The 26,081-nt window shown below is 36.9% G+C and overlaps 1 protein-coding gene across 2 annotated transcripts in view; it reads right to left on the minus strand.

Moving 5' to 3' along the window:
* Positions 1 to 4,675: 4,675 nt before the first annotated feature.
* NFX1 (nuclear transcription factor, X-box binding 1) overlaps positions 4,676 to 26,081 on the minus strand; it is a 71,064-nt gene continuing 49,658 nt past the window's right edge. The window contains exons 21-24 of one of the 2 annotated variants that reach the window (XM_057367464.1): positions 23,028 to 23,094; positions 15,983 to 16,128; positions 9,067 to 9,168; positions 4,676 to 7,595 (exon numbers count right to left, since the gene is read on the minus strand). In XM_057367464.1, coding sequence (XP_057223447.1) covers positions 7,520 to 7,595; positions 9,067 to 9,168; positions 15,983 to 16,128; positions 23,028 to 23,094 — 391 coding nt within the window. In that variant the 3' untranslated portion in view covers positions 4,676 to 7,519. Of the gene's footprint in view, positions 7,596 to 9,066; positions 9,169 to 15,982; positions 16,129 to 23,027; positions 23,095 to 26,081 lie in introns of those variants that run through there. The other variant, XM_057367465.1, reaches the window with a different exon arrangement.

The following is a 26,081-nucleotide window of genomic DNA, read 5'->3' on the forward strand; positions in this document are numbered from 1 at the left end:
AATTTATCTATAATAGTCTGAATCTGCAAAAAACTGTGGTAAATGAAGAATTACAGCTTTATCATAACTGAGTTACATTGCATATACAGCTTATAAGTCCTAGAAAAACAGGATAATTTGGTTTCCCTTCATTCACTCCTTTCTGTTCTACCAGAAGATATTTTACCCATAAATGTGTAAAAGCTATGGGATGGTAAACATTAGAAGAGTATTCAGTGTCAGAATAAACAACAACAAAATATTAGGAGCTATCAAATCTGAAACAAAACAACCATCAAGAAGCTATTAGCATTGAATTCTTCAATGTGACTGCAGAATKACCTCTTTTATCAATTAACAAATCACAATCTTTTTCCAAAAGACAAAATGTAGCACAGATATTAGCATATTCATAGAATTGCTAATGATTTCTGGATACTGTATGCTACATTCAAAAAGGTGAATAAAAAGACYAAGATGATAATGAGAATCAACAGCCTGTTTAAAAGGGAACGCAGGGAGATCAAGACAACCCAGCAAAGAAATGCAGAGAAGTTGATAATTCTTCTCTACACACACTTTTGACAGCTAACATTGTATGTAGAAAAAGCAGCACTAAAGCTAAAGGACAAAACTGAGCCAAAAGCATAGCTTAAGTTGGCTATGATGTAGGATTATATTGGWTGGAAGAGACTTCAGGCAAGTGATGTAGTCCTATTTCCTGTTCYAAGTATTTCCTGTTAAAAAAGGTTGTTCAGGATGTCATATAGTTGAGTTCTTAATGTCTTCATAGAAGACAATCCTGTAACATACCTGAGCAAACTCATCCCATATTTTACYACCTTCCTTGTAGAAGTATGTATCAAGTCTTAATTTCTCATGTTTCAACTTCTATTTCCTTTCATCCTTTTACAGTACATTCTGGCTCTGTCTTCTCTATATATCCCAACAGGTACTTGTGGACAGCAGTAAGATTTCAGTATTCTCTCTTCCAGGCTGAACAAATCCAGTGCCTTCAACCTCTCCATTATGACATATCATGTACTCCTGTCTCCTGACCAACCTGATGGTCTTCTGTATGACTTGTTTCAATCAAGGTCTTTCTTGTGCTGGGGAGCCTGCAGCTGGACCCAGTATGATACAAGTGATCTTTCAAGTGCTGAACAGAGGAGAGAAATGAATCCCCTCGACCTGCTTACAAATCCAGTAGAGCACATGGCTAGTCTTGCCACAAGGTACATTTCTAACTCCCAGCTAACTCACTGTCYACCAGGATCACCTGGCATCCAAGTCTTTTTACATAAAGCTGCTATCTAGACAATGAGCTCCAGCCTGTACAATTGCATCAGCATTCCAGGTCCCTGGCTTTGTACGCATTCAAGCTAAAGATTAAAATAATTTCTCATAGGCAAGACTGGAAAAACCAGGAAAACCATGCACTAAAAAAATTAACTTCATATGGGGCTTTTATAAGTTCTGAGTAAGTACATTACTTAGTATGTAATTAGTATGTAATTAGTATGTAATTAATGTAATTACATTAGTATGTAATTGGATATGAGCTGACAGCCAAGACATAGCGCTCCTTAATACCTAAAAAAGTTATCAAAAACACACCTTATATAAAAATCAATGCATTAAATATTTCAACCCAATACCTGTTTAATCACTGCCTAGTTCAATAGAWTTAAAACTATGTAAGACTTTGATTGAAGCTGCTGAACTGTCTTTCATAAGCAATCACACCTAACTAGAAACTTTGGCATCTGTTTGATGCCAACAATACTGAATTTAAACACCAGTCTGAGTCAGTACTTGTCACAGGAGTTATTGCACTGACAGAAGATTTTAATTAACACTTTCTGAAACAGCATTTCTTAATAGGAGGTATCTCAGTGGGTAAGCAGTAAAGTCTGACAACTCCTTGAATTGCTTGTTTAAAAGAAGATAAACTGTCTAGTTGCCTTGAATGGACAAAATGTACTTCCCTGACTGTACTTGTTTGACAGGTGACAATCCAACATACAACAGTTTTCCCCACAGCTTTTATTTCCTAGAACTTAGTTTTACAAATAACACTCCCTACTAACACGTTAACTTACCCTAACAKACACACTTTGAAAGACAGCCTTTTGGCTAGCGTATAAAAAGTATTCCATTAAGGTAAATTTTCCTTCATGCTGATGTTTTTTAGTTTATTACATTTCCTTACAAATCAAGCCCTCTAGGTCTCTGACTAGAATACATTTTCTACGCTTTAAGGGAATGTGAATGTAGCAAGATGATTGGATGCTGGAGTAAGCACATGTTAAATCCATCAGAAAACGGAACAATTTACTACAGGACAGTTCCTAAACATTTCACAAAAAATAAAGTTGCGAGAGGCAAGCATAGCAGAGCTCTACAYAACAGACCTATTTTATCCTTATTTCCTTTCACTGAAAAGGTCTCCAAAAGACAACAGAAGCTCATAATGGCACCTAAGCTGATTTAAGGAGGATTACCTAAAAAACAAGAAAGGCCATATGCCTTGATCTGTACTCTTAAAAACATACTTGCAGTGGTAAAAATWATTTTCTGTTGTGAAAGAGACATGTATTTTCCACAGATGTTTTAAGTTAGAAACCCTGACATAAAAATGTAACAAAAATACARTGCTCGAAACAGTAGCTCAATGGATAATACAAAAAAAAATCCCAGGATCCTTCTGGGACCTTGCTTCTCGCAGGACAGCATTAACATGGTCTGTTTATCTGCTGAAGACACTTCCTTCAAAAATCCTGAGATGACAATGACCAACAAACCTGGTCTAAAGCTCAGTAGCATACAAAATACAACCTCTCTACATACACCCTTTCTAATGGCTCTAATATTCTGGTTTATGGTTAAGTAACAAGTACATAGATGTAAAAATTGGCACATCAACCACCGGAGGAATTCAGCATTTTAGTAAAGGATGAGAGCAGCATTTGTTACATATGAAGACTTCTGCTCGGAATTCAGTATCTACAAAGGCTTGAACACTTGAACAATAGTATCTATCTAAGCCTATTTCCAAGCATGCAGAAGTGAACAGAAAGCAAAACTGATTGTCTCTTCTGCTGCCATTGACACACACTCATAAGGAAGATGTATTTGGTCTCCCTCTAGCCCATGACARACCTGAAGTGCAAGTGGTTTTTTTTTTTCAGGCAAGCATTTCCAGTTAACATGTTTTCCAATGCTTATATAACTGCAACATGCTGTCCTTATGCTCCAAAAAATCCTGAAATGAAAGTCCAAACTTACAGGTAGCAAGTTCAGGTAGCAGGATAAAAGATTTTCAGCTGTATTTCAACACTCTTCAATCGCACATCACTTCCTGAATTTCTATGAGCCGTCTTGCACTTAATCTGAAATATCAGGTCAGGCTTTTGCTGAAATGCATGACCTGGTTTGGAAGTTTCAGGAGGAGGCAGTTCAAATTATTTCAAACTTCTGATTTTTAGACTGCTTGCTTCTTGAGTCTTCCTGTCATTTACCAAACTGTGATGGCAAAGTTTTTACATCATCTGTCAATCCCCAGTTTACCATACTGAATTTGTTATATCTAATACCCCCAGGGATTTTAAAATTACATTAATCCTCACTTCCTCTCCCCCCACCTACCTTACAGTCACCATTACAACTGAATGGTGAACAAACAATAATGAAAGGACCATAAGTTAAAATAATACATTTTATTGCCAAGTAGCATTTAGGCTGACATAATAAAGGGTTTTTCATATAACCAAAATGTACATTCCTATCCAGAATCATGTCTCCTGTAGTTCTGAATTCCAAGAAAACAGCATACTCTCCATTTTCTGGCGAGCTCTCTTTATTTGCTTCATTCTCCACACAGCATTCATTTAAAAAATCACTTCAAATCGAGGAAATCATGCCTTTTATTTCAAAATTGAGGAAAAGGACTTTCCAAATGTCCATTTAAATCTTTACTGTTTTTCTGTGATATCTCACTCTTCCAACTCTGGAATACCAAGATGAAGCGTGCAAACAATTCCCCAGCATTGAACATTCAATTTAGATTTATTTTGGGTTTATAAAGTAATTTTATATCACTAATTTGAAAAAATCAAGTTAAATAAAAATCTTTTAACAAATAACAAGTGTTGTAGAAAAATTTTACTTCGCGCATTTTGTTATGAGGCAGATACTGTAAAAATTGCCACAGAAACAGTGATACTGAAGTCTATTTATGCATCTTACACAGTTTTAGGTAAAACCCAAACACTGAATATTCAGAGCAYTTTAAATATGTTAAACTATACAGACAGGCAACAGCATAGCCCAAATGACAAACTTTCTGCCTATTTTMAACACAATTTTAAAAGCACTTCATGAAGTTGCCATGAATTCCAACTAGTATCACATAACTTATTTCAGAAGACGCTTATTGCAAAGTACTKTCTTCAAATAAATTTACAGGAAACAATACTATCCTTAGGGCTGTGTAAAACTGCTATCATATCAAAGCTGAAGTAATAAATTACAGTGATATCAACATGATTTTTGCCACTGACTTCACTGACACAAAGATTTCTTTTATCCACTTATTTTTCTATTAGATAAAAGGTGTAAAGGCCAGCTCAGATTTTAAAAATAGCTATTTGAAAGGTATTTCCACGAGGCAAACGTGCAATATGAAGATAACACATTTATCAAAACTCCAGCTTTATTACTATTCCATATGAAAAGTCACTGATACATTGCAGCAAAAGCACACCAAAACCGAGAGGACAGCACCACTGTTAGCCTTTGCTAAATTCTTTCTTAAGGCTATGTAGATGAGTTCCCGGGAAAAAACTATTTTCATGGGTGAATGTATGGTATCATATTTTTAACCAGGTTATTAAAATGCCTTTTTTWAAAACATTTGGTACTTATGACTTACTCTATAACTACAGGTATGCTCCCATAGCCATGATTTAGAGAGGTGTAACATATCTATAAAAATGTTTTAAAGTTCTCATAGTTAAGAGGAAGTGATAAAAAGTATGACTTCTCAGTATGAACAGATTTGGTAATTATTAATWTTAGCTTGAAAAACTGAGATTACCTCCATTTTCTTATTACAAGCAGTGGCGACTTGACTGTTGAAGTGAGTCTCACCAAAGCCCTCATTCTTATGTTAATGCCATAAGCTGATAAAAATTCCACTAAGCAGAGTAAAAATAATGCCACAAAAACATTTTAGGTTTGGAAATTCGAATTAGAGGTGCAAATGTGATGGTTTTGGCTATATTCATGTGGAACTGTGAAAAGTTAGTAGGCTTCAGCTTTATTCTATTTATTATCAACWAAATCACTTTGGTTTCCTGTAATGTTAGGTGTACCTACAGTAAACCAATTGTGTGTGCTCCAGTATACATGTATCTGACTCAGCTCACTGGACATGTGTGCCAGGTCCTGTCTAGAACYTACCTTGGCAGTGTAACTATACACATTCTTCCTAGAGGTCTTACTAGCTTGAAATCAGTGCTATATTAACATAGCTCTGGAGTTTCAAAAACCCTTGTTTGACCACATTGAGTCAGCACTTGTCAGCAAGCACTGCTATTGATACAGTCCTCACAATGAAAGGATTGAAGAAATACATTACTGGAAAGGTGCTGAGTAATTTATTTCTTCAGCCGAACTTAGCAGTACACCTTGTAGAATCAAACCATAATTTGCTTAAGAAATTAAGGGCAATATAAGACATACTGATTTATTTTTCATTTCTGTTCACAAAATATTAGACAAAAAAAAGTGAAACMAATTTAAATCACTACATACAAATCAAAAGCCTAAACACTCTTGAAGGTATCTGTTTTACTTGAAACACTTCAAATGTTTAGAAGCATTTAAGACTGCATTTTTAAAAATGTGAAATAATTAACTCCTACCAAAATAAACAATAATAGCATGCATTTTAATTTTTAAAACATTTGGGTAACAGATATGGTCTGTGAGTTTTCTACTTGTTCTTCCATGTTTCATGGGATTTTCAATTGAAATGTAGCCAYGGAATGCTTCATAGATAAGACTCAGAGCCACATGATAACTCTTAAGAGAATCTAAGCATGAGTAATTGCCTTCCACTTTTTGKCAACAAATCTCACACTACAATGTAGTGAGCTGGCTTACAGTAGATTACAACAGATTACCAACTCTTCCACTAGATCTGTTTCTTCTTTATGCTAAGCCCATTTTCAGCAGCAGCCTCTTATGGTAACAGGGGACTCACCTCTAGTGCTGCMCACAGCAGCCACAAGAAACAAAGCATTAATGTCAGAGCTCCTAAAGCTATTAATACAAAAAACCTTCTCCTCAGGAGAACAGATACTACTCAAATTCAGAGCTGTACCATCATTTCTGCTCAGACCTACAATCTCCTCTCCCAGAGAGCTACTCATCTATCTTAAATCAAGATCTGGAAACAATTCACCATCATGAAACACTTTCAGTGTTTAAACTGTCATCCCATTTTGCTAATTAATTTCCCACGTTATTTACTTTCCCATGTTATTTAATTTCCTGTAAAACAAAGATCTTCTGTTGCCAAATAGTTTAGGCAGATAGTCTTATAAATTTTACAAGTATTATTCCAAATCCATAACATACTTAAACCAAACTTCACATATTCATCTTAAGCTTGCACAGTACAGAAAAAAGTATAAACTGCAATAAAACCATGCACAGAACATCAAAATAATATATAAAGTCTGATTTTGTTCAAGGTCTTGTAGCAGGAAAGTAGCAGTAGTAATTTCATCTTGTGGGGTTGAYTTTGTTGTTGTTTGGTTTGGTTTTTTTCCTTTCTTTTTGCTTGTTTTTCTTTTTTAACACATTAAATTTGAGGTAAAGTATATTCCCCATCCTCCTTAATTCCCCATCCTCCCCAAACACTGATTCTTCAGATTCCAAAGCAAGTCTGTGCTCTTAATAGGCATTTATGTATACATTCATAATTAAATTTTGTATTTTTTTCCATGTAGAAGAGTAACTCAAATTCTCAAATGTACCAAATTAACACAAAAGTGAACTAATAAAACATGAAAATACTTCAACAATATCCCAACCAGTGTTTTTACCACAGATTATTTCTAGTCCATTGTAAATTGTGAGATATGTCAAAATAAATCTTCGAGATTTATTGTTGTTCTATATATTCCAAAAATATATTTGCTTGCCACCAATCCTCTTACTTTAAAGTCATCAATGAAAATCTACATTATTCTGACATCACATTAGATACAAAATTGCACCAAATCCAGATTTAAAAAGCTGTACTACTATTAGGTATTATGCAGTTACATAAACTGTTGAAATGCTTAACTTTTTTAAACTAGCATATCAACCTAATTTTAAATGTAAAATTATGACCATGTTGAACAACTGATTATTTGACAGATAATCAAAAAGCACCTCACACAATAACTYAGTATTTTCACCTCTAAGGTTCTGTATCATAATCTAGGTGATTCTGATTCATCTGAATGATTCTACATCAATCACTTCAGTCCTGGACATCAAAGTAGTCAATTACTGGCTCTTCTTTTAATGGTTTGGATAAACCAGTGTTTCCACTACTCCTGAAATTATAAGAATATCAGATATTACTCACATACATGAAAAATAAGATACAAAGCAAACTGAATCACAAACTCCTGTAATGTCTTACTGTGTATCTGCACACTGCATCAGTAAATAGCATGCACTTCTAAATTAAGTTTTAGTCAAAGTACCTTAATGCTCCAGAAAACCTTTGTGAACCAAATTTTGACAAAAACACATGCTTGATTAAATTAATGTACATCAACATGCATCTGAAGTGGTAAAATWTATTTTGGGATTTTGCCTGAAAATATAATTTAMCAGTAATATTTATTACAAAAATGAWACTGTACTGAAGACCTAATGTTCAAAATTTTTAATACTGTTAAAGTGAGCTGATGATCAAATCTGCTTGCTTTCAGAAGCAAGACTAACAAAAAATACATGGTAATAGCAATGCCCAGCACTGTAGAGATTTTTCTCAATAAGACAGCATGACATCTTCCARAAGATTTTTTAGATTTAAGGATTTCTAAAGAAACTTTACTTCTAGTCATGAAAAATAAGTGGCGAAAGCCCKTTATTTAATTTTGCTACATAACTCATTTGCATTAATCAGGGTCACTGAAGACAGTAATCCCACAGAAGTGGAAATGAAGAGAAACAACCTGTTTAAAATTCACATTGAGTTACACCTTAAGCAATCCTTTTAGAGATGTGTGTTACTCTAGATGCTTAGCTCTGAAACAATTTAAATTTTCTCAGAACAGCCTATTTCGTATTGCAGCAGCACCTACCAATAGTAGTTACTGCAACATTAAGCTGTCCCTTTCTGYAAAAGGTACTTGAACATGATTTCAGATGCTAATCTGGAAAAAATTTGGGAGGAAAACACCTCTGAAAGGTAGACCTGAACAAATAACAAGCCATCCATTAAAAAAAAAAATCATAACTATGAGATAACTTCAGGTATCTGAAGCTGGCAGGTCACACAGAATAAAGACTGTTCTTTTAAAACTATTCGCTAAGATGCCTTATATATCCCATCTTCAGTAGTTCTCACTATCTGATAAAAATGGTAGCTCACCTTTAATCAACTRTGTAGTGATATATACACAGGAAAAATCCATTTACTACCCATTCAAATAAAKAATTGTATGCCAGTAAGACATTAGTCTTTGTTGGGAAGAGAGAGCTGTTTCAGAGGTTGGGATTCTATTTTTTTTACCTTTAACAATCTCATATTCATTAGAAAATAATTTTAAAACCCYGTAATATTTCTTGTACCACTACCCCTATTTCACACAGCCAATCCTATGTTTTCTTATCACTTAATTACACGCTTACTTCTGAGGAAAGAACATTTTAGTGCATGTTGCAAGCTCCAAAGCTGTGTGTGGGTTGGGAAAAAAGAAGAAACAGGGTATACAAAGTTGAAGTATAGGAACAKGTTCCTTGGGTAACTCAGCACAACACTGAAGAATACAGTTTTAAATCCAAATTCCTTACTTATCTGTTTGTTTGTAATGAGGAAGAGGAGGTGCAGGCCTGCTCTGCATTTCTTTATCTAGCACAGAAGTTAAGGTATTGCTCGGACAAATGGATTTCCCTCTAAAGAAATAAAAGAAAGGTTATTTAATTCAATAGGAAATAACATTCATTAAAAAGTTGGGAATGAGTAATATTCGTAAGTAGCAGTTTTGGTGTAGGAGTTCATAYTTGTATTCTTTAATCATCTATTCAAATATTTAATTTTCCAACCATGGAGACCAACATTGCACAAAGTTTCATTACCAGGAAGATATCCACTAGTCTAAATGTCTCTTCATTGCTGTCTATAAAACATGCAGTATCAGCTTACTAGATTTGAGCAYTGGTACTCAGACTCCTTTTCTGCATGGGAGGTCCACAATTCCTTTCTACTATGAAATACACTTAATGATCAACTGTTAAAATAGCAAAACTGCAACACTTATACTCTAGGGCAACATATTTGTTCTTTCAAAGAACAAAGAATTAGAATGAACAATTTAATAGCTTAACTCAGCACCCTGTGAACACGGTTCACTGAAACTTTACAACATATTAGCCAAAGTTTTGGAAGCACCTTCTCAAACTCTGGCAGCAAATCATGTTAAAACTTATTGATCACAGCACTTTACTAAGCAGCACTCTCCCAAACAACACTGCCTCTTTATGTAAGCAATTCAAGGTGAACCAGACCAGAAAAAAAACCCATTATGCATTAGAGTGGGATAATTAAAATATCAGCTTTTTCTGTCTTCCACASAAATTACAATCTATTATGTGATTGCCATCACACAATGAAGCATCACACTTGTGCCTGTCCCATCTGCTGTGTAAGGGTCACCCATCACTATGGTTACAGAGCAGTATATTCTCCAGTACAGGAGGACAGTGCACTTTAGCACTATACATAAACTTGTATGTTTTAGGCTATGAATGACTCAACTTCAGTTGGCCATCTGTGTCCAAAGGCTGCAATAGCTGGAGAAAGAGGAAGGATATTAAAATAAAAAAAATCTGAAAACAAWCAACCCCCAACACCCAGGAAAAAAWTCCTAGAAAGATGTTCCAGAAAGGCATCTAATTAAAAAAAATTCCAAATAATTACCAAACACACTGTATCTCTAATAGATTGTGGAGATCTCTTAAAATTTTCTCTAAATTCATGAGCCACTTTTAAGAGTGAGTTTGCCTTATTTCACTCAGATGGTTTAAATGMAAGACGGAAGGAGCTTCTACTGTCAACATCTTCCCCATTCACAGTTTCTTCTTCATTTTTTTCTGGGGGCAGGTAAGCTGAATAAATTAAAATTCTTAAACCTTATCAAGGTAAATTTCTTACTCTTCATGCACTTTCCCCTAAACCCATGCTACTGATATTTTCAGACCAAACTACTTCTTGTACACTAAATTGAACTGCTTTCCTCAATGGTTTATATTGGGTATCAGCAAAAATTTCTTCACTCGGAGATTTGCCAAGTGCTGGAACAGGCTGCTTGAGTCACCATTGCTGGAGGTATTTAAAAGATGTGGAGATACAGTGTTTAGGGACTTGGTTTAATGGTAGACTTGATCATACAATTGGACTCAATTATCTTAAGGGCCTTTTCCTTAGCTACATGATTCTATGTCAAGCACTAAATAATGTTCCCTCCTTACTTTATTCATGCATTTTTAAATAAACTCCTCCAGATCACGAGACTCTATGTTTGCTAATTACATTRAATTCTTACTTGATGAATACCATGTTCATCTTGTTCCTTTCAAAATTACATACTGATTTACAGCAAAAATTCTGCAAAGCAATGCGTTGTGTATTGTTATAATTCCAAAAATCTGCACATGTTGAGTTCCATGCTTTGTCACATACTTGACAATTCATAGTTTTTCCTCATTTCCCTCAGAGCTCTAAGCAGTTGAAATCTCACATCAGTACATAAATGAATGCCAGTTCTGTTTCAGAGCTTACAAAAATTAAATATTTTTCTTATTTTCATCATATTTATCTTTTTTATTTCATATCTTGTTTATATCAGTCTGTTTTTAAGGGCCAATGGTTGTGATACTGTGGCAACATCGATGAAAAACTCCACTTTTGAGCTGTCAAAAGTCCACTAAAATATAAAGTGGTGAACACTGAACCCCTTTCAGTATCATTTTAAACTGAATACTGACAATCTACTCAAATGAACTACAGAATCTTACAAACATAGGTCACCAATTAAAAAAGTGTCCCCATCTCCCCAACAGTGAAAGCTTTTATTATTTGGAAATAAAGTTACTTGCCAATGACCAGTTTTTTCACGGTTAGATTACATTTACATGTACATTTTAACTATGTATAAGCAAGTATATTACAGTCCTATCAGCTGAGAACAGCTAATTTTCCCCTCTTGTCTGAAACTGTTAAAAAATCCTTCTCTCCTTTAGCTCTAAGCCTGCCATGTAAAACCAAATGCTCACAACTGCCATTTTAGTTACATGTCACCTGTAGAGTTCTTACTGAATAAAAAACAAACAACAGAGGTAGATGGGAGGGTATTTTGTTGTCTTCTTTCATTTTTATCAACTGTGATGTGCAAAAACATGGAAAGCAAATTGCCTGGAGGTAAATAAGCAAAAATAAAGAAAGGCTAGAAAGGCCTTCAACAAGTAAAGTAAGATGTCTATCCTTATTCTAGAATATCAGAATAAATCTTGTATAGTAAAAGATAAAAAAAAGAGCTCTGAAATGCTGGAAACAGAACATTTGGAAGAATACATGTGCATTAATTTCTACTAATTAGCTAAAAAATATTTTACTGAAGAAAGATAATGTTCCTGCATTTCAAGAAAATAAATCAGCAGCTCTGCTCCAAAGTTACATGTTTCCAGGATGTAGAGGGATAATACAGCAAACCTTGTGGACAATTAGAGATTATTCAGGAACCAAATTTGCTTTTGGTCACATCAAGGCCTAGACCTGTTTTAACTTTGATAAAATTTAGCATCCCTCAAAAAAAACAAAAAAGCAGGAGAGATATACAGCAAACTGGATTGTCATGAAACCACAAGGAATTTAAAAGACAAACACCTATAAACTTACACCCCAGCAAAATGAGCACCACTTTCTGTATACCTTGGTGGCACATTGATTGGTTAAAGAAAAAAAAAAGAGAGAAACAGTCACCCATATTTAACCCATGGAAAAACCCTAAACAACTCAATTCAACTAAACAGATGGAMAAWRAAAAAAAAAAAAGAAAMCCTTTGATTAATTAATTACCAGGAATAAGAAAGAAAGCAGACCCTACCTAACCCATCAGTTGTAAAAGAACTGTTCATATGAGAACAAAGRGCTGTCCAAATATTTTGGACATTTTGATATGAAAGTTGCCATTCCTCATTTCATTAACTTCTTCTCAAAGTAAGGAAAAAAAAAAGCCAACTCCCTGGCCCAAGCAACAAAGTTGAGATGACACATTTKTAACAGCAGTACAGGGAAAAGCTATAAACTATCGGCTGATTTTAAGACCGTGCTAGTGCTGACAGGATAGCCTGTTGTATAAAACTGAACTGTGGAAATCAGGAGTCAAAATCTTCTTCAAGACTGGAAGCTCAATTTTTGTACCTATAGGATGGATCAGCATTGATCTGTTTTGGTATGAACTACTAGAAAAATTCCTTGTCCATTAATCTACCCAGACTTATTCCATACAGTCTTGTAACAATGAGCCATCTGCTTTTAGACATATGAGATCTCTSTGAACAATGTCTCCAAAAACTGGTAACAACTGAGGTGGAAATATGAAGCAAATTGGCTCTTAAACAATCTCCTGATTGTTTAAACTTCATACATTTTATGCCATAACAGAAGCAWAACAGAAGCAACACATACTATTCTCAGGGCCAACAATGTCCACATTTAAGGAAAAAACAGTAAGAAAATTATGTAGCTCTTTTCTTAAATAGGACTGCTGTTAAAATCTCTTTGGCTGGTGATCAATAGCAGTAGTAGTACCTAAATGGCTTTAAAATTCTTAGAAGTTGCAGATGTGTCAAGAGCCATTGCATTATAATTGGCCTTTGTGATTGCAAAAGGGAGTGGGGACAAAGTTAGGTTTTGCCTCATGGCAGAAGATAAAATTCCTAGAAGTGAAAGAATAAAAGTTCTTAAAGAAACAACAGTACCTTCAGGTAGTCTTCATAATTCCTGTCAAACTGAATGTGAATTTATTTCAGATACAGAAAGGTTATGGAGACAGTTAAGTAAAATGAATTTGTACCTGGAGTTCAAGTACTGAAACATGCCCAGAAAAACTGAAAGAAGTCAAAGCATAATTTTGTTTCCTTAGAACATATACTTTCCTTTCAACCCTGCCCCTGGGATGTGCAATTTTTTCTTTCTGTGATGCAATTGTCATGATCTGATAAGAGTTTTCCTTGTTGTTACAGGGGTTTTAATTTCCTTAGGTCTTTGATCCTGCTGCTCTTGTATAGCCTACAGCTAGGTAACCATTTCTGAACCATTTCCAGACTGACCTCATTAAAAGGACATAAAATCCTGGGTGAAAAAAAACCCAGAGAACATGTCAGTAAGATTGTGGCAGCATGTGGCTTTCTCAGTGAGAACCATGTGAGACCTTGTCACCTCCTTGAGAAGTCCCCTTATTCCTGAGGAGAAACTGAGACCCTAATGTTCTTCCTGGAAATAACAGGAAAATGATGGGTCTTACAGGGATGACYGCTCTTTAAAACACTTCCAGGATGTCTCAAGTCCATACAAGCTGCTTAAATACTGGTCACTRCATAAAAACAAGCAGACACCCCTTTAACAGGCTCTGGAATCCCTAGTTATTTGGAGAAAGAGGAAAGTTTTATTCATCTGAGTAAAAAACTTCAAAAAACCACTGACAGGTACAGTGAAACACAAGTGTGTACTTGGAAAGGAAAGCTCTACCCTTTTCATCATAACAGACTGGACATTACCTCTGAACCTCCCAGAAAGAAACTGGCATTGCAACTGCTCAAAACATGGTGACTGCAAAGATGACCTACATGTAAGCACAGAGAAGGGCACTTGCAAGGATTCACTAGGGGTCTTACACTTCAAGTGACACCAGAACGTTAATTCAGATGAAGCTTAACACTCAATACTAGAAATCATCTTCTTGGTGGTTATATATGGGCAATGCTGTACATCAGAGATTCTAATACAGCTAATACAACCAACTTTTACTGATGATGATGGAAGCAGAGGCTGAGGGCAACGCAGGTTTATGAAGTTTGCCCCATGATCTCTGGAAGAGGAAGAAGCCTGGTTGCAGGAAGCTTTCTTAGCGTCAAGGAGACTTTCTCAGTCCTTTAACCTACATGTATAGGGATGTTACCATTTGAATGACACAATGGTGGTATGAAGAGAAGGAATAGCCTTTTTGCCTGAATGATTTTCATTTATTTATACATGAAGGAGCCCATAAAAGAAATTCAGAGGCATTCCTGAGACAGAATGAAACAAAACCATTTTGACTTTATGGTAATTACTAGCTCTAAGAGTTGAAGAAGCCATTGTGAAATACTCAAAATTATCATCCTGGAACTTGAACTGTTACTCATCTGAAGCTACAGCGTTTTTTTCTATCTTGAAGAAGTGGCAAATAAAAAGAAAATAAGAAGAAGCTTTGGATTAATCCACTGAATTAAGAAATATTGCCATGCAGCTGAAGAATACTCTCAGTAGACCACTCAGTGTCTTTTAAGAATAGCAGTAATTAAATAGAAGCATGTGCATTCCACATAGTATGCTATTCCCTGAACAACATAAGGGAAGGAGCAAGTGTGCAATCTCTTCTAAAACCATAGAGAAAGGCCTCCCATCCTCAGCTTTCAGCATATGCCTTTGCTTGTAAAGCACAATCATCTGCCCTGCTCCTTTTATCTTCGTCACTAATTTCTCATCCTGCCTCCCCCTCCCTATTCATTTATTTTTTTAAAATAAGCTTTTTCAAATATGAACCCTTTGCTCATCTTCCTTTACTTGAAACAAAAATTATCTTACATTGTAAGATCAAGGTAATGTTCTATCTCTCTTGGAAAAAATCAAGATCGTAGCTAAACTACCAACTGATGAACAAGTTCAGGACTAGTTTATGGCACTCCAATAGCGTGGAAGATGACAGGTTTCTTATTACTACAGTTAAAAACAACTGGTTGTCAAATAACCACAATTTGACAGTGCTCAACAAAATATGCTGCTGAGTAAGGAGCACAATCAATGAAGCCCTGACACCAGAAAGCCTTCCCATACTATGTCCCTAGTGCAACCAGCTTGCTTTTTCCCTAGCTATATTCCCTTCATTTTCTTCTCTACTATGAACTGCCTTCTACGAGTGTTCTTCAAAAATGTTTATTTTTGCTAAGAAGTTTCTTCAATTTGCAGTAATTCCAGTTCCCTGTCTTTCCATTAACTAAAAAGGGAATATACTCTGTGGCAGGTTCTGATAGATGAAGAAGTATGTTACAATAACCAGATTTTTTCAAAGGTGGTGTAAATTTAAGTATGATTTCTCAACCCAGCAATTAGTTTTCATGAAATTTTATTACATACATTATTTTGATACCTCTATCAAATTTAGCTGATGACAAAAAATTATGGGTAAGATGAATAGAAAACAATCTTGCAAAGTACTTTCTTAGCTTTTTAATTTCCAATTAAGTTTTCTTCTCTGAAGATTTATTTGAGTAGTGAAAATGAGTCCATGAAACTATCAATTCAAAAACTGCTTAAAAATAATTTCTACTGGAAATCAGGGCATTTTGCAAATTGCATTGTACATAAACGCATTATGGTAAGTGATAAAACCCCATCGAATTATTTAAACTATACAAAAAGATTTGAAAACAACAATGGATTACATACTTTACTGCAGTAATAACAACATTGCGCTTTGGTTCGTTGTCATAGCTCACACTTTCAATGCCATAAACCTGAGCTAATTCATGGATGATTCTGCGGTGATCTCTGTTCATTGGTGGGTAACAATGACTCTTCTTTGTATGCTTGCCCTAAATTCAACAGAAGAAATTAAGAAAGAAGAAAAATAAAAGGTCAAGTTTTCCATCAGGAGAGCCAGGTGGAAGAAAACAAGGAAAGAAAGTGCTTCTACCTCTAAAATCTTGCTATGACAAAAYTACTATCACAAATTGCTAAGACATCAGTATTGACAGAAAGTTCTTCTGAAAGTATTCATTTAATTCCCCAAAATTAAATTGTRTGTTTCCTATTGTTTCCATCACCCCAAAGTATACACACACCCACATAAGGGTATCTTTTAAGTTTGAAATAAAAATCCTGATTACAATAATTCTTCTCAGATCCCCAAAAAAATAATACAAAGTTATTTTTATCTGAATTTGTATTTTTCAGAATGACCTGCCAAATTCACATCTGATCTAGTTTTATTTTGCAGACTGGCTTCACAGTGCACATATTGCAGATAGCAGATAGCTATAAAGATGTCAAATGTATCAATCACTTCCCTCTACAAAAGAAGCTATTTATCTGCAAAGACCCTCATATAATGGCATCAGTAGATTCTTTATTAAATAAAATCCCAAAGGTCTAGTTTCAATCAGTTAATGAAAACTGATAATGCTTGATTCAACATTAATTATTACACCAACAGTAAAAAAACCAAAAAGCAGAGCCCTATGAACCCATGTACTTAATGGATTGGATCAACATATAACATCAAATGCATATAAGGATGAGTCACTCAGTGCTTCAGTTTGCTTTCATGGATTCAGGACACTTCCTTAACTTTCACTAATGAAGTCTTCTAGGTCTCTGGGTCTACAGAGAAGATTCAAGGGGAAAACAAACTTGCATAGTAGAAAAACTTTGAGTCAGAGCTTCTACAGAAATCCCAACCTACTTAAGTTCCTGGGACTTKGGGCAGTCCATTTAAGGTCACTGAGAGACCATGATGATATCCCACCTCTTCATCACCTCTGAAAGACTGTGATGGGGTAAGAACCCAATGACTAGAGAAAGGTAATTGTTGCAACTATATACAAACAAGCAAACAAAAAAAAAACAACTAAGAACTATTGGCTGATTAGCTAAAATTCAAATCTGTTTTTAAGGTACATGAAGGAAAAAAGTCCCTGGGAACAATCAATATGAATTTACAAAAGGTGAGCCCCRAAATTAATGTAAAGACCACCACATGTATTGGAACAAGTCATCAGGGCTACATTGCAGCTATGSTGAAAATAAAGGGTTAATATCTGTCTCCTTTTATATTATAAAATTGCTAAGTTACAAATCATAACTGCACTATAAATGGTGGTAAACCATTTCTGTAAGTCTTCAGTGTAATCACATGTTGAAAGAACATTATCTTTACTTTGCAATTAACATACTAAACCACCCAGCTATTACATAATTTCCAGCATAAACATAAGCATTTGAAGAACTCTGTAGATTCTGTACCTATTTGTGATGACTAGTATGTTTGCTTTAAAAAAGTGATGATGGCCACAATTCTTGTCCTATGAGGACAAGAGTGGGATATACCTTTTCTCTGTCTTTTCTGTTTACAGGTATCAACAATGAAAACTCTGCTATGCTAGATAGAGTACATACTGATGACTGTAGGGCAACAGATGTTTATGAGGCAAGCAAAGTCATATATGATAGACAGAGCTGAATCATATTAATGCTAAAACTTACAAGTATCAAATCCTTCTATTACTCATTTATCCCGTTAAGCTGAAGTGGGCATCTCCAAAGGTACAATGCAGAAAAAATAAAGTAGAAGTAAAACGTGTAAGCATAAGTGACAGCAATCAGTATGAAAGACATAGTACTGATACAAGCAAAGCTACATGAATGCTTGATATATTACCATGCAAAATCCTTTAATACAAGTTCTACATCTAGAAACAAAGAAAACAAGCCACATATTTAGGAATTAGTCAGAGAGTATTTAGGAATCATAGTAAACAAACAACCAGAGACTCAAGCATCAAGAGGACTTGAGGATCATGGCAGAAAAACAACTAAGACCAGTCTCCCTGCATAATGTCATGTTGCACATATTAATTCAATCCTTACCTACAAAAACTGTGGTTAGCAAGATGAAACATGACTCTCACAAGAGAGAAAAGAAAGACTCTGAGACTCACACATTAATAAAAAGAAAAGTTATGCAAGAACTGAGTACAAGGGCAAATTAACTTTACAGTGCATGGGAAATACTCCCTTTCATACCATACATGCCACAATTTTGAAGGAAAACAGAGTTGGAGCATGGCCTCAACACATGCTCTCACTTTTATCTTCAAGACAGGCATGGAGCTACTTGCTGGTCAATCTCACCTCAACCCCTGAAAAAATTTCCTCCCTTCTGAAATGTAACTTGATTTTTGGGAGCTTCTCATACATTTATGGAATAGCAATTCCCTACAGCCTGATGGGTAGATGGTACAGAACTGATCCTTGAGATACTGAACTGTCCCATGGCCCTCAATGGTTCATGCCGATACTGATAAAAGCTGGGTACACTGGGTAAATCTCCCCTTAGGTCAGACARGGAAAAGACGGAGAGATGTGGATTTTCATATTCTCCTTCTCTTCTGCAATGTAGATGCTCCTTAACAGACACCATTTGTCTGCTTTGTAGGATYATTATTTAACAAATAGTTTGCACTGAGAACTAAAGCACTGGAGATGCACTTGAGCTCTCTGATACTCTTGTTCTGGCATATTTGATGTCACTAATTGCAAATTCAAGACCTGTGGTTGCCTCTTTTTTAATGTAATTACATATCTTGAGTAACTAAGTTTGATATTAGTATAAACATATATTTGGAATATGCAATTATATATAGAAATATATACATGTACACACTTGTGTACATATGTGTGTATGACAAAGGTTATGCAAAGGAATATGTAAAATAGGATAACCATAGGCAGCAACACACTAGGCAAATTATTCTTAGGCGTAACAATACAGATAACAAACAACTATTCCATGCATCTACTTTCAAGTATCTGAGGTTGGAGGGACAATTAGCAAAATTGCTAACAGGAGGGGGCAAAAGACCTACTCGAATGAACTAGGAATACCCRGTTCAAATACTCAAACAGGAAATATACAGGAGATTGAAGCAGGGTCAGGCCACTTGGAATGAATATAAASAAGTTGTAAAAGTAAGTAGAAATGAGACAAGGAAAGCCAAGGCCCATCTGAAATSACATCTGGCCAAAGATGTCGAGGATAGAAAAAAGGGCTTAAATCCATCAATAACAAAAGAAAAACTAAGGATAATGTRGGCCTATTACCAAATGGAAGTAGCAAGAGAGGACACAGAGAAGATGGAATATATGAACACCTTCTTTGCATCAGTCTTCACTGACAAGCCCTCAAGAATCTCTGACTCAAGAGACCAGGGTGAAGGAATATTGGAAGGGTTTCTGTTGGTCAAAGAAGACTTTGACCAAAGTCAAAGAGAGACACCTAGGTTAGAGAACACCTAGGCAAACATGATATTCACAAGGCCATAGGCCCTGACAGGATGCMTGCAGGAATGCTGAGAGAGCTGGTGGACATCATAGCAAGGCTGCTTACAATCATCTTTGAAAAGTAATTGGTGGTCAGGAGAGGTGCATAAACACTTAAAGAAAGCAATCACCCTAGTCTCTCCTAAAGGGCAAGAAGAATGACCCCAAGGGACTATAGGCCAGTCAGTCTGTTGTGGTTTGAACTCGCCAATGCCAGGCACCCATGAAAAGTCACTCACTCACCCTCCCCTGCTACAACTGGGCATAGGAGAGCAAATTTAACGAAGGCTTCGTGAGCTAAGGACTGGGAGAAAACACTTCAAGAACTAAACAGGCTCAACTTAGTGATACAAAGTGAATTTATTGCTAACAAAATCAGAACAGGATCATGAGAAGTAAAATAAGCCCTTAAAAACACTTTTCTTCCCCAACCTCCTCCCTTCTTCCCACTGACTCCTTTGGTCAGTTCATCACCCAAAGTTTTCTTCCACTTGGCTCAGGGAGGAAAACCATTCCCCTGTGAGACCATGGGATCCCTTCCCACAGGAGAAAGTTCTCCATGAACTGTTCTCACAAGCAGCAGTCCTCCCAAAACTGCTGCAATGTGAATTCCTCCCATGGCAAAAAGTCCTCTCGAAACTGCTGCAGCGTGGGTTACTCTTTCATGGGGTGCAGACCTTCAAGGACAGGCTGCTTCACCTTGGAAGCAGAGGCCCCCTCTCTCCACTGCATCTGCTGCCAGATTACAGTCTCCTCTAGGCATCCACCCGCTCTGGGTGTGGGCACCTCTCCCACGGGCTGCAAATCAATCTCTGCATTCCCCGTGGATCTCCACGCGCTGAACCTCCAGGGGCACAGCTGCTTCACYATGGTTATTACCATGGCCTGCAGAGGAATCTCTACTCCAGTGCCTGGTGCAGCTCCTCCTCCTCCTTCTCCACTGACCTTGGTGTCTTCATGTTGCTTCCCTTACATGTTCTCACATCCTCCTCCTCTAGCTGGAATTAAAGCTGCACCACCCCTTTGTTTTGATTTCTTCTTAAATATGTTATTAACAGATGTGTTACCATAATTTCTAACTGGCCCAGCCTTGGCCAGTGGCATATCTATCTTTAGAGCCATCAGGTATTGGCTCTGCCAGACATGGAGGAAGCTTCTRGCAGCTTCTCACAGAAGCCACCTCTGTGGGTGCCCCCCACTCCCACCATCAGAAACTAGGCCATGTAAAACCAACACAGTCCCACATTAGTCTCTGGAAAGGAGATGGGAATGGTGCATCCTGAAGGTAATTGTGGGATGACAAGAAGGTGATCAGGGTTAGTTAGTACAGATTCACCAACGGAAAATCATGCTTAACCAATCTAACTGTACGATAAGACAACTATCTATGTATCTATCTATGTATCTATCTATCTATCTATCCATCCATCCATCCATCCATCCATCCATCCATCCATCCATCCATCCATCCCCTGGATAGATAAGGGGAGAGCACCAGATATTATCTACCTGGACTTCAAAAAGATTTTTGATACTGTGTCCTCTGACATCCTCATAGGTAAACTCAGGAAGTGCAAACTGGATGAGAGGATTGTGAATATGGTGAGAACTGGCTGAACTACAGAGAGTTGTGTTCAGTGGCAGAGGATTTAGTTGGAGGGCTGTAACTAGCAGTGTTCGCCAGTGGTCAGTACCAGCTCCAATACTGTTTTAACTTACTCATCAATGACTTGGATGAAGGGGCAGATACCTCCTCAGCAAGTTCACTGATGACTCAAAGCTGAGAGGAGTGGCCGGCATCYCACAGAGTGTTGTGCWGCCCTTCAGAAAGGTCTCAACAGGCTGGGGGGACGGGCAGAGAGGAAGTCCTGCACCCCAGTACAGGCTGGGGACTGACCTGATGGAAACCAGCTCTTCAGACAAGGATCTGGAGGTACTGGTAGGCAACAAGCTGTCCATGAGACAGCATGGTGCCCTTGTGACACAAGGCCAATGACATGGTGCACTAAGAAGACTGYGACCAGCAGGTCCTGAGAGATGATCCTGCCTCTCTACTCAGCCCTGGTGAGGCCTTGCCTGGAATGCAGTGCCTAGTACTGGGCTCTTCAGTACAAGAGAGAAATAGAGCTCCTGGAGYAAGTCCAGCAGAAGGCTACAAAGATGACAGGGGATTGGACCATCTCACGAGGACAAGCTGAGAGAACTGGGCCTATTTAGCCTCAAGAAGAGATGACAGATTGGGTTTTATTATTATTTCTTTTGTCAGTAAGTATCTGGAGATAGAATCTCAAGAGGATGTAGCCAGGCTCTTCTTAATAGTGTCAACAAACAAGAGAAGAGGTATCAGGCAAAAACTGATGCACAGGAAGTTTTACATGAACATAYGGAATAATTTCTTTACTGTGCAAGTGACTGCACACTGAAACAGATTGCCCAGAGARGTTATGGAGTCTCCTTCACTGGAGATATTACAGAACTGTCTGGATGCAATCCCATGCAATGTGTTCCAGGAYGACCCTACTTGAGCTGGAAGGTTGGACTGGATGACGCCACTGCGGTCCCTTCCAACTTTACCCACTCTGTGATAACCAGACACAGATTGACTCATTTTAGACTTTGATGAAAACAATGGGCAAGAACATTAGACAGATGGACAAGCACAAAGATTGTTTAAGAAACATCATCCATAATTTTTTTAAGGAATAATGTTAAGTAAATGTCCTTAGGGCCTAGGGGGATGGAAATTATACCTTCTACAGAAGATTAGCTCCTTCTTGAGCTAAGGGCAACTGAAGATAGTATAGTTTACATGGTCCTTTGAACAACATACATACTGGGTCCTTTACAGTGCAGCAGCAAGCTAATCTGACAGACTTGAAGGCGGTGTCACTGAAAAATGTATGACTGTGTCTAYGGTAACAATCTCTGTAAGTATACGGAGCCTCCCAAACACTGCAACTGAATTCAGGTTTTCTTACAAAAAGGGGATAATCTCATGCTCTGGCAAATACAGGAAGGTATCAAAAAATTCATGAGCAAGCTCCACTAGAGGGATCAGAAGTACCTTGACTTTCCTCCTCGAAGTCTGAACATTTAAACATCATCTATGACAATTAATATTTTATTAATGGTGATCCAAAAATGGACAATAATCCATTGATGCATTAATGCCTAGCACTGCTTGACTCTTTGGGCAGTTTAGCACCAAAGTGATCCTGAACTACTAGGTCTCCTAAAAATTTTGTTCTTTTTAYAATTCAACTGTGCACTATATGGAGCCCAAACGGATCTAGTGTCAACGCATAACTACTAGTATTAATAAAGTTTAGGAATATCAAACTCCCCCCAGACAAAACCAATTCTTAGAAGCCATATATAGTATCTGAATACTGACCTTATTCACAGCTTCCACAAGCATTCTCATTTCCTTTTCAATGTCAGTGACAAATTTTATATCCTTCCTGCAAGAACAGCATTCTAGGTTAACCAGGCAAGAGAGTGTACAAAGATAAAATATCTTCATATTTTGTAATATTTTTCAACAAGAACAAAATTAAAGAACAAAATTGACTAAAACAGAAGCTTCATTGACATTAAATGACTGTTAGTGTGTTATCATGATTGCAAAAATAATTATTTTCCCTTCAACAACTGGAACCAAGAATAAAATTCTATGACATGGCTCTACTGTCTGACAATACAATTCTACATTTTTATATGAATMATGTAGATTTTAAAGTTGCCATTTGGTGTTTTTTAATTACTTGTCATCAATTTACTTCATTGCAAAATATGGTGACACACAAAAATGGGGATAGGATAAGCAGAGTGGGTTTCTTTTCCAAGACAGAGAAAAAGTTCACTTAACTTTGGTCTTCAGCTCACTTAGCACAACAAATTACTAAGAATGCAAGAAGCAGCATAAGGGTACTTGCAAGCAAACAAAACATTCTTGATGTGAGAGACTAAGGATTTGTTTGCAGTATGTTTTTGTAACTAGCTTTGTCACAGTACTTCAAGTCTTTCACTTTGTGCTCTGTTCTTAAATAAGCAGGTAAACTAACTCTAAAAGTAAGGTTGTTATTTGTTAGGTCACCATGCTCATGGGGAAAAAAGGCTACCTGAARTTTTTACATCTCAAAGCTGGTTTGTAATAAATAATTCTTAAAAAACTAGGCACTATTCCATACCACAGTACCATTTTGTGAATGATGGCAGAATTTAACCAGTCAGGAAGTGCCTACCAAAGCAAGTACAACTATTTTTGGTCGATGACCTACCAAAAATCTGGATGCTGAAGTGAATGAATCATCCAAAGACCAAGGTGTCCCAAACAACGACACCATTGAATAGCTCAGCTACCAGCCTCACTTGATCAAATACAATGGACTTAAACACTTCAAGGTTTAGCAACAGTACTTGGACATTATAAGTAGCTATGAGAACTCCTGGGTCTTTAGTACAGAGATGTAAAACACTGGATGAACTGGAAAAAGGACCTGGACTGGCAGAGATTAAAAGAAAGGGACCCCCAGACACCTATGGTGTGAAATACAGTCAGCTCAAGTGGTATGAGGCTTTAGAAAGAATATTACACCAATAACCTCAAATTCAAAAAAACCCTATCCCCAAGTAAAAAGCCCCAATCCAACAACAAAAAATCCAACCAAAACCACTGATCCCCTCAGGATTCAGAAGGTTAGGAAGCACATACTACACAGAATGCTGACCACGAACACTAAAATTTCGAGGTGAAATGATCATGGCAGGTAAGAAAAAAGTGAAACCAACAATCCAATGAGAGGGTCCACAAGCATCGGATGTGTAATATTTAAAAGGGTACTAAGGAACTAGTTCACACACTGGGGTATATATTCCCCTTCAGGAATCTATAATAGCAGAAATTTTCATAGTCTATACAGTGGGGTCATGCACAGATAGTGGCAAAATAAGAAAATTCTCTTCTGTGTAGCTCCAGAAGAGCAGGYTAGATATTCCAGGTATTCTCTCTTTCTCCAGTAGTCTTAATTCATCAAATAGCAGCCTTAACATGATCCATGTCCAACTGGACATTGATACTTCTGCCAGTCTATCCTCCAACATCACGTCAACAGATCAACCTGAGAATTTGCTTACTCTCTGTGTCTGTTTCTGGAGTTTCTTAGAAACATCAGTGCTGAGGTGTCCAGCCAGTGGACCTGCACCCCCTGATCTGTGCTCAGTTGGTACAGTCATCTCCATTCTATAAGAGGGATTCCCTGTCACAGCAGAATATCTCCTCATGTAAAGCTATATGGTGGAGAGACTGTCCTTTTGACTCCATATCAGATCCTGAGAAACACATCAGTAAGGTCAGCATTAAGATGCTATTACTGATGCCACCTTCTCGTATCACTGTCCTACAAAAGGAGACATTATCTTGGCATGCTTACAATTGCTTATCTTCTCCCTGTTACCTGGAGTTGTACTACATTTTGGGAGCTTTAGGGTTCTGTAATTAAAGACAACATCTCAAAATCAGGAGTTCTCACAGCTTTTGGAAGTTTTCTTCATTTGTAGATATACATTTCTTTCTGCTCCTGACAATGAATCAGCTACACAGACCAATTAATTGCCTGAAGAAGATAATACGACATTCTAATAATGACTTTGGCAGCTGCTGCTTTCTTGAGGCAGTGACTCYGAATGCACAGGGAGGCATCTGCCATGTTTCTCCATCATTCTAAGATTCCGTATGTAACTTAGACTTTGCAGAAAACYACAAGCCCTGAACTCCTGCATTACTGGAGCGATGCGCTCAAGCAGGAATAAATTGATCTGTCAAAAATTATTCAGAATGCCAAGCCACCTCAAAAACATACTGTAACAGATACCATTTCTGGATCCTGACATCATGATGGAAAACCAAATCTTTTGCTAGACTACTGAGATAAAGTATCATTGAGAGCAGTCAGGGAAGTAAATTCTTTAAGTCATAGATGCACAAATTGCAGATTGTTTCTCTTGTAAAGAGATCTATGTTAATATAAGGAGAGAAATATTTATCTTTAAAATCAGATAAATGAAATCCAGTAATTCAATACAAAAAGTAATTGACTAGAGGATTAACAAAAACTTTTGCTTTGCTATGCATCAGTAAGAATAATACTTCATTGTAAATTACCAGTATAARGTGGCTACAAAGGAAACACAAGTAAAATCACTAAAAGAATGAGAAGAGGTGGAGTGTGGAAGCATGGCTACTTTTCAAGGTATCTGTTTGACCATCTGGAATAGAGTACATAACCCGGGTCAGTTCCATTCATAAAAAATGAACACTGCATGATGGGTAGTGGCTGGCAGAAAGACAAGATAGAATTGTACTCCAAAAAAAACACAGAGACTACACACACACTGCAAAATTTTCACTTTCTTATTGTATTGAAAGTRTGTGCTGTGTTTACTGAAA

The sequence above is a fragment of the Malurus melanocephalus genome, unplaced genomic scaffold (genome assembly GCF_030028575.1).
Source record: "Malurus melanocephalus ecotype Western Australia unplaced genomic scaffold, MMel_1.1 scaffold_79, whole genome shotgun sequence".
NCBI classification, from domain to species: Eukaryota; Metazoa; Chordata; class Aves; order Passeriformes; family Maluridae; genus Malurus; species Malurus melanocephalus.